At 42.3% G+C, this 12960-nt stretch overlaps 1 protein-coding gene across 6 annotated transcripts in view; it reads left to right on the forward strand.

Moving 5' to 3' along the window:
• The window catches only part of FHOD3 (formin homology 2 domain containing 3), a 391220-nt gene extending 378467 nt beyond the window's left edge, over positions 1-12753 (forward strand). For all 6 annotated transcript variants that reach the window (XM_052787649.1, XM_052787651.1, XM_052787660.1 and 3 more), the window contains one exon: positions 6952-12753. In XM_052787649.1, coding sequence (XP_052643609.1) covers positions 6952-7034 — 83 coding nt within the window. In that variant the 3' untranslated portion in view covers positions 7035-12753. The remainder of the gene's footprint in view (positions 1-6951) is intronic.
• The last annotated feature ends 207 nt before the right edge of the window (positions 12754-12960 follow it).

Raw genomic sequence — 12960 nt, forward strand, 5'->3', positions numbered from 1 at the left:
AAAACGGTTCACACAAAGCTGCCTTGAACTTATCTTGCCCCAGCAATACGTTAAAAAATTATATCTATATATATGGCTGTCCCTAGGTGGAATAACACCACCTGATTAGCATAATTATAGGATTGGTTTTGATCAGTTATTTTTAACCTGATGGGCTCGTAGAGATGATGCCTTTTACTGTTTCATTTCCCAGCACGGATTCCTAATGAGGGTAATTAATTTGCGTCCCACAGAGCTCGGGTGGGCCAACACGGTCACGCTCCTCTGCGCAGTCCCTCTCCAACAGACAGCTCTGCGTTCGTAAGCCTGAGCTACCCCCTTAGCGGGTCATTTTAGAATTTCAAATGGAATGTAAAGGCTGCATGCCCAAAACACTTGCGTTAGATGGCTTACTTTCTGCATCCCCCCTCCTGCCTTTTTTTTGTCCTGTGCATTGTTAAAGTACAGTCTGACCTTGAAAATAGTATGTAGTGCTTACATGCAGACTCAGTTGTTGGTGAGCTCTATGCTCTTGATGCTTTACCTGTTAATAGTGGAAGCACTTCTGACTGGTGAAATTAAGTGGCAGAAATGATGATAGAGATGGCAGCTTTTAGTAGTAACTTTTTATAGTGGAATTCACAGAGGTCCTGAAAATTGGGGGGGGGGGGCTGTCATAGCAGGCTTTCAAGGAAGGAGTTAAATCTTCTTTTCTGCTTTACTATTGGGACTATGTAAATGATGATCTGTGAAATACATAAAGTTGGAAACTTTAACAGTTTCAACTACATGTTAAGTATTACTTTAAAACCCCTATGTTCTTCATGCAGCCCACGTTCTCTAAAGCAATGTTACTTTTTGTTCCCTATAACATAAGCCACCTGGAGATGAAACACAAGTTAAGCTTTCCTTACAAAATGCAACTTTGTCCTTTTCCACTGCTGCACTCCTCTTTACGTCACAGCCACCATAAATTACACCTGGAGACGGTTGCGAACTATAGAATTTCTTGTTAGGAGAGACTTGTGCCACCTATGAAGTGTCAACAGGACTCAAAGCAAAGCTGCAGGGCAATAATAATACATAATAATGCATTGTTTCCTGGAGCTTTCTATGTGGCTGACCCAGACAAAGACCACATTTTGGTTGGCTGGAGTTCTTCAGAGAAGCGCGTGATAAAATCCAAAAATTCACCTACAGATCCCTGTAAGAAAATCTGTACACAGAGTGTTTTAGTATTTTTATTAAGCATTTAGGCCTACTCATATTCAGCAATGATATATGCATAGTTAATCCTATATATATGATTATCTATTATATAGATAGTGACATAAAAACACAAATGCAGAAAAGGATTAAAATAGGAGAATATGAGCAAGACTGTCTGGATTGAACTTTAGAGTTGCAAAGTGCCGTTGCTGGACTCGTTGGAGTAAAGTCCAAGAGAAAATGTTAAATGTAAATATATGAGAAAATAGACTGAGTGTGCAAGCTGAGTGTGGATAGGTAACAGAAAATAAGCCTAAGATACATTAAATGAAATGAGATGATGGAGCTGGCCTGTATTGCCTCTTATAATCTGCCCTTCCTGTTGTCCTTGCTATATAATTTACAGCCACCTGGAATTTTCTTCATTCCAAATCAGCAACTAGCAGCTGCATTACCTATGCAGCTGGGACCAAAAGAAAGTTCTGTGGCTGCCACATCTTTGTAATAGAAATGACACTAATTCTGTGACTTCTTGAGCAGGAGAATGGTCATATCTATTCTGCATTTCAGGTGACTCATCCATACAAAAGTAGACACACATGCCAAAAGCCATTGCAAATGTAAGAATAAATGGCGCCAGCCAGACTGATCTTTACTGTTTGTTGCATCTTAAAAAAAAAAAAAAAAAAAAGGTGGGGCAGGGGAAATTAGGAATGCTATTTGCTCTTTAAAAAAACCAACCAAACCCTAGATAATCAAATTCTCTGACAAAGCTACACTTGGGGAATTACTCTTTTTAAAACGTTCCCAGTGTACTGTGAGGGCTATGTGTCTGTGTAGATTTTGACCCAACAGGCAGAGTCAAATTCATCGAGTTCATCATAAGCACACTGCATTCTGCTAGGATATCAAATAAAATTCTAGATTTCCTGATTAACAAAGAATATCATACCCTCTGACCCCAGAAAAACAACATTTAGTTTCTTGGTTATGGGATCTCAGCAGGCCTTGCTTGTGACAAGAGTAAAAGTTATTTTCTCTCTATGTTATGTTTCTTTAGCAAATGTTTTTAAAATTGCTTAAAGAACCTAAAAGGTCATTTGAAAGTCTTAGTTTTATTGTCACTGCCTCCAAAATACATTCCATAACTCAGTTTAATGTGATCTGCAGCAGGCCAAGAGTTTTACAAGCCAAGATACTATGTCTAGTCCAGTTAGAGACACGACAGAGTTCAGTGAAGAGGGGAGAGTGAAGATCTAGTTTGAGAAATGTAATTTTGCAATGCCTATAAAACATGGAAGGAAAATATGTCTCTGCATTCAATTTTGATGACTGAATGTGTTCATGACCTTTCCTAAGGTAGAGGAACCCTACCAAGCGCTTTATGAGGAAATAGACAAATGTCTGAGGACATCTGTTTAACAGCACGTCAGGACAAGGTTCACCTACCTCCCAGAGTAGTCTCTGCTCCTGTAGATAACTCAACTTTCTCCTGGCTTCATCAGCAACAAGCCTCCGTAGTCCGCAAGCCAGGGCAGAGAATAGTGGGGCAAGAACTTGTTCTTGTGTTACTACTGATACTGCATCTATCCACTGTATCTTCAGATGAGGAAATGTACTGTAGTTTGCACATATTAGTTATAATTTTCATATAAAGAGACCCTTTATCAGGCCACTTTCATCTCCCTAAGTACAAAATACTTCAGACTACAAGTGGATTCATCTGTGTCAGACTCGCCTGTTGCATTGTAGGGGCAAGAATTCACTCATTTGAGTCTGGACTGTGATTCTGTCAGCTGTTATCCTCCCGGTTGCCCGTTGATGCTGGACAGCCTTAATCTTGCCAGTAGTCACAGTACTTTGCGGTATTTGGCCCCGCATGCTTAGTTTATACCAGTCAGCAGCCATCAGGGTTTATGGGAACCGTTCTGTCACTGAAAAGATTCTTCGCATCTTTGCTTTTTATTAACCGTTTTCCTGACAATGTCATTATGACCACCAAAGTCCTACATGGTTTGGAGCTCTTTTCTCCTAACCACTGGCCGTAAAAGCTTAGGTCACTGGAATATCTTAAATCCAAGTTATCTTTCTCTGTATTATAAGAGAGCTGAGATAAGTTAGAACAATCAACTGAGGGATGCAAAGAGATTGTTTTGTTTAGTTACAGCTGCGTATGTCCCAGCAATTCATCAAGTATTGTCATTCCTACTTGTTTTGCAATGGCACAAAAAGTACAAACTTGGGGTTGACCTCCACTGTGTGAGTCATACAGCAAACCCAGAACAGGGCACTTGTCCTTGTCACATGCTGCATACGGTATTTCTTTTTTTCAGTCATCTGAGGGTTATACACGAGGTCCTCAGACTAAGCCTTTAGTACGTTTGATAGGTAGGTATCTGGAGATTCAGAGTGGAATGTAAAGACGACTCCTTAGTTTTTGTGCTTGTTTGTCCATGAAGATGGTTTCTACCATGGTATTCTAACTCCTGATTATGACTTCTGAAAATAAACTGTAATTTTCTTCGAAGAGACCTATATGTTACTGTAAATTCATTTGGCTTTCCCTAGTAAACTACTAATCCCGTAACTCAGGCTGATGGCAGAATTTAAACAACTGTATTCTGCTTGGTGGAAGTTACAGAGGCACACGTTTCCTTTCCAGTTGTTAGACAGAGTCTCAGCCACAGTTATTTGTGCAGTAGTAATTGTACTGACCTAAAGAAGTTTATTCTGGATTTACACTGTCATAAATAAGACCAGAATTTTGATTATTCCGGTACATGACCAGCGTTAGCAGAGCACCTCAGTTCCTATTAAATGTTTACACACAGTAATAACAACTGCTTGTTCCCTCACTTTTCCTGTCTCACCATCTGAAAAGAAAAACAGCTTTGTTTTACTGCGGCTATTGTGCTCAGTTTGCAAATCTGTGTGATTGTGGTCTGAGAGCGTTGGGGATGTGTGTGAGAGCAGTCATGAATACGTTTGGTTTGACACTTCTTGCCAAAGTGTCTCAAATGTGGAAATTTGTTCTGCATACAGTTTCCCAGTTCACTTTTGCTTTCAGTGGGAAGATGTAATGTCGTCTAGACAGCCATCCCGTGAAAGTTCAGTCTCCTGTACGCATATTTTTTTTCTGATGAGGGACAGTTTCCTTGGTTCAACAGTATAGCTGCTGTGGATAATTCATGTCCACAGAGCAGGAATACTCTCTTAGGGAGCAATGTCCAATCCCACTTTGAGTCTAGTGACAGAGACTTTTGGTCGGTCTCTGATAAGCTCTTCTGAAAATCAGTTGTATTGGCCTATGTTAACGTGACTCTACAGTTCATCACACGTTGTCTCTGCCGCTCCTTCCTCCTCAGGGGCAGGACTCCTCACAGTCTTCCCCTGCTCCAGCGTGGGGTCCCTCCCATGGGAGACAGTCTTCCACGAACTGCTCCAGCGTGGGTCCCTTCCCCGGGCTGCAGTCCTTCAGGCACAGACCGCTCCAGCGTGGGTCCCCCGCGGGGTCACCAGCCCTGCCAGCAAACCTGCTCCAGCGTGGGCTCCTCTCTCCACGGGGCCACAGGTCCTGCCAGGAGCCTGCTCCAGCGCGGGCTTCCCACGGGGTCACAGCCTCCTTCGGGCATCCCCCTGCTCCCCCGTGGACCTCCCTGGGCTGCAGGGGGACAGCCTGCCTCACTGTGGTCTTCCCCACGGGCTGCAGGGGAATCTCTGCTCCGGTGCCTGGAGCATCTCCTCCCCTCCTTCTGCACTGACCTGGGGGTCTGCAGGGCTGTTGCTCCCACATGTTCTCACTCCTCTCTCTGGCTGCTGTTGTTGCACAGCAGTTTTTTTCCCTTCTTAAATCTGTTCTCCCAGAGGCACTACCACCGTCGCTGATGGGCTCGGCCTTGGCCAGCAGTGGGTCCATCTTGGAGCCGGCTGGCATTGGCTCCATGGGACATAGGGGAAGCTTCTGGCAGCTTCTCACAGAAGCCACCCCTGTAAGCCCCCTGCTACCAAAACCTTGCCACAGAAACCCACTACAGTATGTCATAGCTTATGTCTAGAAATAAACGTTTGTCACCATAGACACTGGGATATCAGATTTGAGAAGTATAAAAGGGTGCCAGTGATGAGGACTGACTCAAAAGTCCATGTTGGATATTCTGCACCACGGAGACCAGAGCATTTTTTGAAGTGTATTGCTCTTCTGGTAGTACTTTTTTAGTCTTTCTTAATCTGGGCTTTATCAGTTGCATTTAACCTTGTGCTGCTTTAAGCTAAGCATTGTTAAACTTGGAAGATTTTGCTCATCGGTATCGTAGGAAAAAGCGGATATCATAAAAGGCTGCCATGCAGACTCCTAGCGTTGTTTAGTAAGTATGCAATACTGTAGGAGAAAGTACAGGGCCTTGAAGAAAAACTTCCAAGTAAGGGTTTGATAATGGAGGAACAATTACACATGTGGCACTCGCAGCTCATTTGATTAACCTCAGTAACTGATGAAAGCAGTTTGACTATCACAGATCACATTTGTCCTACCTGCATGGTATCAAATGTTCAGCTACGCTGTATTTTCCCTTTCTGTTATCCTCTTGTTTTCTATTCCGATCCATTCCCTCCTCTCGCTCCTGCTAGACCCTTGAGTGTGACCACCCAGTTTCAGTTACATGGACTGAATATCTTAATAAGTTAGAGGTCTTAATTGTGCTAGATGATAGTGATGCAGGAAGTGCTTAACCTCTGTCTGCAATTGGTTTCTCTAAGAGTTTCCTCTAGACTTCATTATTTTGGGGCTCCAGATATATATTGTTCAACATAAAGTCATTTTTTATGCTTTGCATGCAGCTTAAACTTCTGAATGTGCATTTTGTACTTGAGGAATGTCGAAGTGTAGAGTGAATACCCCATTTGTGTCTTGAACTAAAGCCCATCCACCCAAAAATGATGGCACCAGAAAAACTAGGACACTAATGCTCAGTGTGTGCAGTCACATAGTCACTTGTTTCTGAATAAAAAAGGCAATCACAAATTTTAAAAGTTTTATGTCAGGGCTAGTGTTTGAAACACTACATAGAAAATTAAGAAACAAGATTTTGGCCTAGATTTATCATTTAAGTTCAATTAAAAAGCTGCAGACTACTAATGGCAAAGATGACACAAATGGGGCTAGGACGGGGGAACATTACAGAAGAAAGGGGAGCGTGTATGAATACAATAGTTTTAATGGTTTGAATTGGCTACAAAATAGTCACATTTTTAATCTTTTAACTTTTGGGGTTGGTTTTTTTACACCTTTAAAGGGTCACATAGTATTTAACAGCGATAAATTCAATTAAGCCCTGTAAAGATCCAAAAGCTTTTTAAAAAAGCTTGATGAAACTATAAAATAATAGGGCAGATGATACTCTCTATGGACTGAAAATCAACTGATACAATTTCAGAGAAAAAAAAAAAATCTTAAAACCCTGTGGTATTTTTCCTTAAAATGCTAAATGACATTTTCCTTAAAATGACAAATGTCTTTTCGCCTGACTGGAGTTGCTGGGTACTTGATGGTCCCATGGATTTGGCATAGGGCGTTACTCAGTACTTCTGAAATTGAGGCCCTGAGTACATAGCAACTTTTGATTTGACTCACCTTGCATGTTAACAGGGTTTTTTTCAGCTGTAAGTTTTGTGTAATTATCCCTTCTAATTATTTGCATTTTCTTTGGTTTGTTTTGTTTTGTTTTTTTTTTTTTTTGCCTGCTTTTGGAATTTATGACCATCCAGTGAGAAGGACACTAAAGAGTGGACTGACACCAGAAGAAGCCAAAGCACTGGGCCTCATCAGCACCTCTGAGATGCAGGTTTGACGTCCCAGAGGTGACGACAAGAAGAGCCGTTCATCTGAAGCACACAGGCTGACAACCCTTCGGTGTGGTACTGACCTGCCAGCCTCCTCTGCTGCTCCCCACTTCCCATCCTCTGTTAGTTCGATTTTAATAAGCAACAAAAAGCGAATTCCCCCCCCCCGGCCAGGGCAGAAGAAGGGTGTGCCACAGCTCAGCACAACATCTGGACAGTAACTGAGAAAGCGTGGGAGTGCTTGTAGGTGAAAGCGTACGGCTGCTTCTCTCGTGGTGTGTTGATGTGGGTAGGAGGGGGCTCTCTCTGAGTTATCTGTCCTGTGAGCTGTGTTTACGTTGGCTTTCCTTGTGCCCCGTTTTAGTCATTGTAAATGTATGGCATTTTGTCAATGCAAGGAACAGTCCTTAAAGAGGCAAAATAACTCCTGTTACAGCGACCCTAATTTTCCTGAAGCAGATTCATTAAGCAAAGATGCACAGTCTGTGCGACCCTGTGGTTCGGTTGGGTTTTTTGTATTATTTTGCCACCAAAGAATGTAAAAATGTATGTGTACCTTTGTATATGTACAGAATGAATGTGTGGACATGTGTGCGTGTATCTGTACACACGCAGTCATGGCGTGAAATCATGCTCCTGCTGAAGCTAGCTGGACCATGGTTTTCACTCTGGGGCCTTACCGTTCCACCCGGACAGGAGGAAAAGAATGTCTTTTTGTAGGAACTCAGTATTATTCAATGGGATTCACCCTATGGGGCAGGAGATGGCCTGCAATACAAGTGGAAAGTTCAGGATCCTGAATTCCTGTGTATTAATACACACTCATACTGTACATAGCAGCATGCACGTAGAGGAGAGGACACAGAATACCTCCCTCGTGTTGAGCTGTGGCTGTACTGTGCATTTGTACAGTTTCAGAGAGATCTATGCCAACAGTTTTACATACTCGATAAATGCATTCGGATGCTAAGGTCAAGAAGTTTTGTTCACTTGCCTGTGCCCTTCATGCTGCTTTTCTCTGCTGCAAGGTAATGTGGTGGTGATTTTATTTCAAATTAATGGATCTGAATATGAAATGGCCCTGCTAAAAGCCTGCTGTGTTTTTGCTGTTCTTTACTCTTTTTTTGTGATTATCCTTGATGCAAGCGGAGAGGGTACCACAGTGAACGCTCCAATATGTTTGCCCTTATCTTACTGTTTTATAACTGACTTTTATAACTGCCCTCAGCATGTGTGTTTGAAGAACCTCTAGTCAACTCATCTGCCTTTAAGTGGAGGACGTATACAGCAGCAAAGATGAATTGCACACAGTCACCCTAGCCAGTGCTGAAGCGTTTTGAAGAGAACTGCAAATAACAATAACGTAAAAGGGAACTTTTTAAGCCAAAGTCTGTATGTGACCAATTGATCCTCAAGGATGCACAAGATTATCTCTTTCCATTGCCTTAGCCTCTGAGATTAAGGGTGTGTCTGCACAGCAGTAACAGTTGAGGCTTCCTTCAAGATAGTTAACTGGGGAACTAATTAAGCAGGGCAGCTAGTTAGCTGGGTTCGATTTTGGCTGCAAAACACACTTGAAAAGTAGGATGAATTAGTAGTCTGTGCTGGGCTCCTAACGCCATAGCTATGTTGCTTCTGGCACCCAAGCTAGGTCAGGTACGTCAACAAGTTATTCTACTCTGCTCTCATTAAGGACAGGATAATCGCCGAAGATTGTTCAGGATAGTTGAACCAAACACAATAAACCTTTGAAACCTCGGTCATCTGTCCCATCTCACTGAGCACAGCATCCAAGTGGTGAGAGAACCAGGTAGCTGACAACGCTGCAGTGAGATTTGTGGTGGAACACGCTATCTGTGCTGTCCCTCTCTCGATCGTTACATTTCATTCCTTATGTGCCCTTGCCTTGGATCTTCACGCATCAAAGTCCATGGGTAAAAAGTCACTAATGAGCAAAGGTTCTCAAGGATAGCATTGAGTTTGATCTGGTTTTCCCCTCAGCTCGTTAAAAAGTCAGTTGTACAAGTAAGCAGAAGGCAGTAGTTTTGTAATTAATAAAATGTGTTGTGTATTTGAAAGCTATGAAAAGGAGGAAGCCGGTTAGGAAATAGAAGTGGCATATCACTGTAAAATAAGCGAGACCTACAAGCATCTGGATTTTAAAGTGGATGTTTATGTGCTGCTCACCATTGTGGACTTTTAAAATCTCTCTTAAGGATGCTTAGAACAAAGAAATGAAGGTAATGGGGGGTTTGTGGAGGTCTTGGAGGTCAGAAACAAGAGGAAGACACCCTGAATGTAGCGGTTATGTTGAACTGTTATACTGGTGAAGTGATAAAAGAAGCCAAAATGTAACAAAATACAATTGACGTTGACAGAGGTCCTTATATTTGGTTGGAGGGAGAAAATCAAACAAGTTTTTAAAACTGAATATTTTCATTAAAATATGCTGAATGTGCAACGCAGGTGGCTGTTGGTGACCACTTGCTAACAGGAAACAAATTTGTGTTTCATTTAGACATAGTACAGCATCTGTGTCTGAAACATAACATAGCTGGTGAATTACTAATAGCTGGGCATATGTATTTTCCAGGAATTGTGCAAAAATTGTGCAAAACTGCATATAATCCTTATCGAGGAGAAAATTAAATATGGGGAGTGGGGTTAGAATAAGTTCAGGAAAAAAAGCCGGTTTCTTTCAGATTCTCTGGATGCAAGTGTCTTACATGTGAAGCATGTTATTCCTTGTCCATTTTTCACTATGTTTGTTTCTCTGGATTTTTGCCTAAGTTCCTGCTCTCTATCTGTAAAACCGATATCGATTTTTCTGAAGGATACCTTGGTCTTGTTATGCAGTGGTATACAGTAAGATTAATTCCACTGTCCTCAGCGTCTATTGCGACAAGATCATCAAAGGCAGTAACAATGTAATAACTACAGAAAAGATTTCCATTTTGGTTCATGATAAAAACGGCCAGCGGCCCAATGTGCTAGTCTGTAAGGTGGCAGTAGTTCCTCCGGCGTCTGCTAGCATGTCCTGACGGTGGGAATAACATTTGTTCCACTTCATCTAACTAGTGGATTCCAGATGAAATGGAGGAATTGGTTATATTTGCATGCCTTTTTCTGTCTGTCTAATCAGGTTGTAGCCTTCAGGATTTGAGTTGCTGCCTGCCCCTCCATCGTCAAAAGAGCCCATCACAAGGATGTAACAGTTGTTTTAAAATGCGCGTGAGAGAAGGATCGTTTTTGTGACAAATATAAAGGTCTTGGAAAGACGATGTAGTAACGCATGTTCCCATTTCTCACTTAGAGATCCATGAAGGCTGGTTTTAACCACTTGCAGCCATGATAACTACCTCTCTTCTCTTTTTCATAGTACCAGTCAGCTGCAAATGTAGTGCCCAGACTTTTGTGTCTCCACCAAGCTCTCAGAGTCGCTGCTGGTGTTCGTTTCAGCACCCATCTGCTGCCAATAACTTGTCTGTCTACCACCGTAATGCCTTCCTGATTTGGATGCCGAGGTAAACTTTAGCATATGAAATGGCCGCCAAAGGGAAGCTATCCTAATTTCCTTTCATCTCCCTTGGTGTTTAAAAGGAGACTGCATACAAATACTTTGTATTCCCTCGCTCCCAACTGAGGGATAACTTTCAGTAGCAGTTATGTGGCTGCGGTGAAGAAACACCCCCAGGGAATGCTGTGTGCCACAATGGAGAGTGAAAGATCCCTCACAAAAATTAAATTCATCACTCTTCACCTCTCAGTAAGGCCAGGCACCAGGCTCATGGATTCCAGATGTTTTATAGCCCCTTGGCTGCTATGTGTGACCCTTCTGTTTGATAGATCCCTGTCCATAATCCAAAATCAACAAAAAAATGGTGTTTTAATGAGGGTCTTTCTTGCTCTGATAAATACTGGGAACAGCGTCAAAAGCAGTCTTCAAAATACATCTCTTTTTCTCTTTTGCCCCCCTTTTATTGTAAATCTCTGTAGTGATTGACTCTGTCAGCAAAATAAGGCATCAGATTTGTAGATAGACAAGACTTTGGCTTTAGCTTAATAGAAAGTCACACGTGAATATCTAGATAAGAGTTCATGTCCCGATTTAACAGAAATTTGGAGCCGGAGTTTTGATGTGACTGAACAGCAAGGGGCTCCTGCAAGGTGCTCCATTCCCCCTCAAGGTACTAGATAACGTAGCAGGACGGCACCTTAAACCCTCGGTGTGCTACACTCTAAACGTGCCCTGGCGAACGCTAAAACCCATCGAAAAGTCACAAGTGAGGGCTACAACACCTACTGCAAACCTAAGGGGCTCGACGCCGCCGTAGGTGCAGAAAATGGTGCCTTTTGCCAGGCGCCCGCTCTACGCCAGCATCGCCGGCAGCGATAACAACAGCAAGCGTCTCTCCAAAACGCTTTAGAAACCGTTTGGCCGACGGTAGCAGTCCTAATTCAGGTTATTGTTTTTGCAGTGCTTTGATTTCACTGAGGTGAAATGGGGACAAGGTGGTAGCCTACCAGTTCCATGTCCATCCTCCCACTACAGCTCGTAGGCAGGCGTACACGCTGCCTGCCTTTATCTAAAGGATGCGTAGGGATGTGGTGTCAGACGGAAGCACGAGCGTATTCCTCTCTCTTCGTACGCTCACTACGCGCGTACCGCTCCTCTCGTTATCGTCGAGGCGGGTTGCGCGTAACTGTTGAAAATTAATTGCAAACGCTTGAACGACGTGTAAGGCCCACCTTCTTTTTTTCTCGACTGGGGCAGCAGCTGGCTCAGTTGGCATTTCAGATGCGATCCCAAGGAGTTTTTGGCAAGCAGTTTAACAGTTACATAGCAAGTAACGCGAGGAGTTTCAGAGACGTTGTATAGTTTTATGTTTACGCAAAAAAAAAAAAAATTATTTCTGATTAGTCCATTTCACATTGAGTGGCAGATAGAGATATATTTTGTTTAATCACTATCTAATACAGAGGCTTCTGTGAAAGAAAAGGTTTATTTGTAGCATTGGGTGCATTTCTCCTTTTTAAAGACTGTCTTTGCGCGTATAGTGTCCTTTTTTTGTGAGCTGGGAATTGTAAAAAAATGTAAAGTAGAAAAGGACGTGTTTCTTAGACGAAGGAGAAATACTGTAAAATTGTGTAAATGTCACTACTCGTGTTTTTTCATGTTCTGTGTAGCATAGTGTAAAATAGGCTTTCCGGCAGTGTTATTCTGTGAATTGTAATTTAAAAAACAAGCCATGCATGGTCAGAGATATTATCTACAGGTCCTTTTGGTTGAGTTTTTGGGTTTGCTTGTTGTTTCCTCATTTTAGGTGAATTCGTTTTATGTTAAATTTAATTGTCCATGAAACTGCATTTTTGTTTCTCAGTTTTATTTCATAAAGAACTTGAATTACTCTATAAGATTTTATTACACACGACGCTCACCTACCGTTTGTATTGATCCTTCAAAAGCTTTGTCACATTTAGTGTAAACCAGGGGGATTTTCTTTTTAACACACCCCTCATCTGCCTCTTCTGCCCCCACTCTCCCCACTTTACTGTCTGGAAAGATGCAATCACACTTTTTTTTTTTTTTTTTTCCTGTGCCATGCAGGGTCACTATGGAAAACTGACCACAGACCTGTGTCCAAAATTTCTTGATATAAGTAGTTAAAAAGCTCACCTCTACAGCATTATGTAAACACATCTTGCAATAAAGCTTTATAAAGCACTGATTGGGCTGGTTCTGGTTTTGTTGATGAAGCCAATCATGGGCGCTTTGGTGGGAAATGGGGGGGAAGGGGGGTTCATGGGTTGGTTTTTTCATATCCTCTAAGTACCTGCAAAGCCAGCATGTGGACAGCAAAACAGCTGCCATTAAAGCATCTGGGTGGTCTGATCATAAAAAGCTGATCTTTTACCCTAGTTTCACAGTTTGAG

Source organism: Harpia harpyja, chromosome 5 (assembly GCF_026419915.1).
Source record: "Harpia harpyja isolate bHarHar1 chromosome 5, bHarHar1 primary haplotype, whole genome shotgun sequence".
NCBI classification, from domain to species: Eukaryota; Metazoa; Chordata; class Aves; order Accipitriformes; family Accipitridae; genus Harpia; species Harpia harpyja.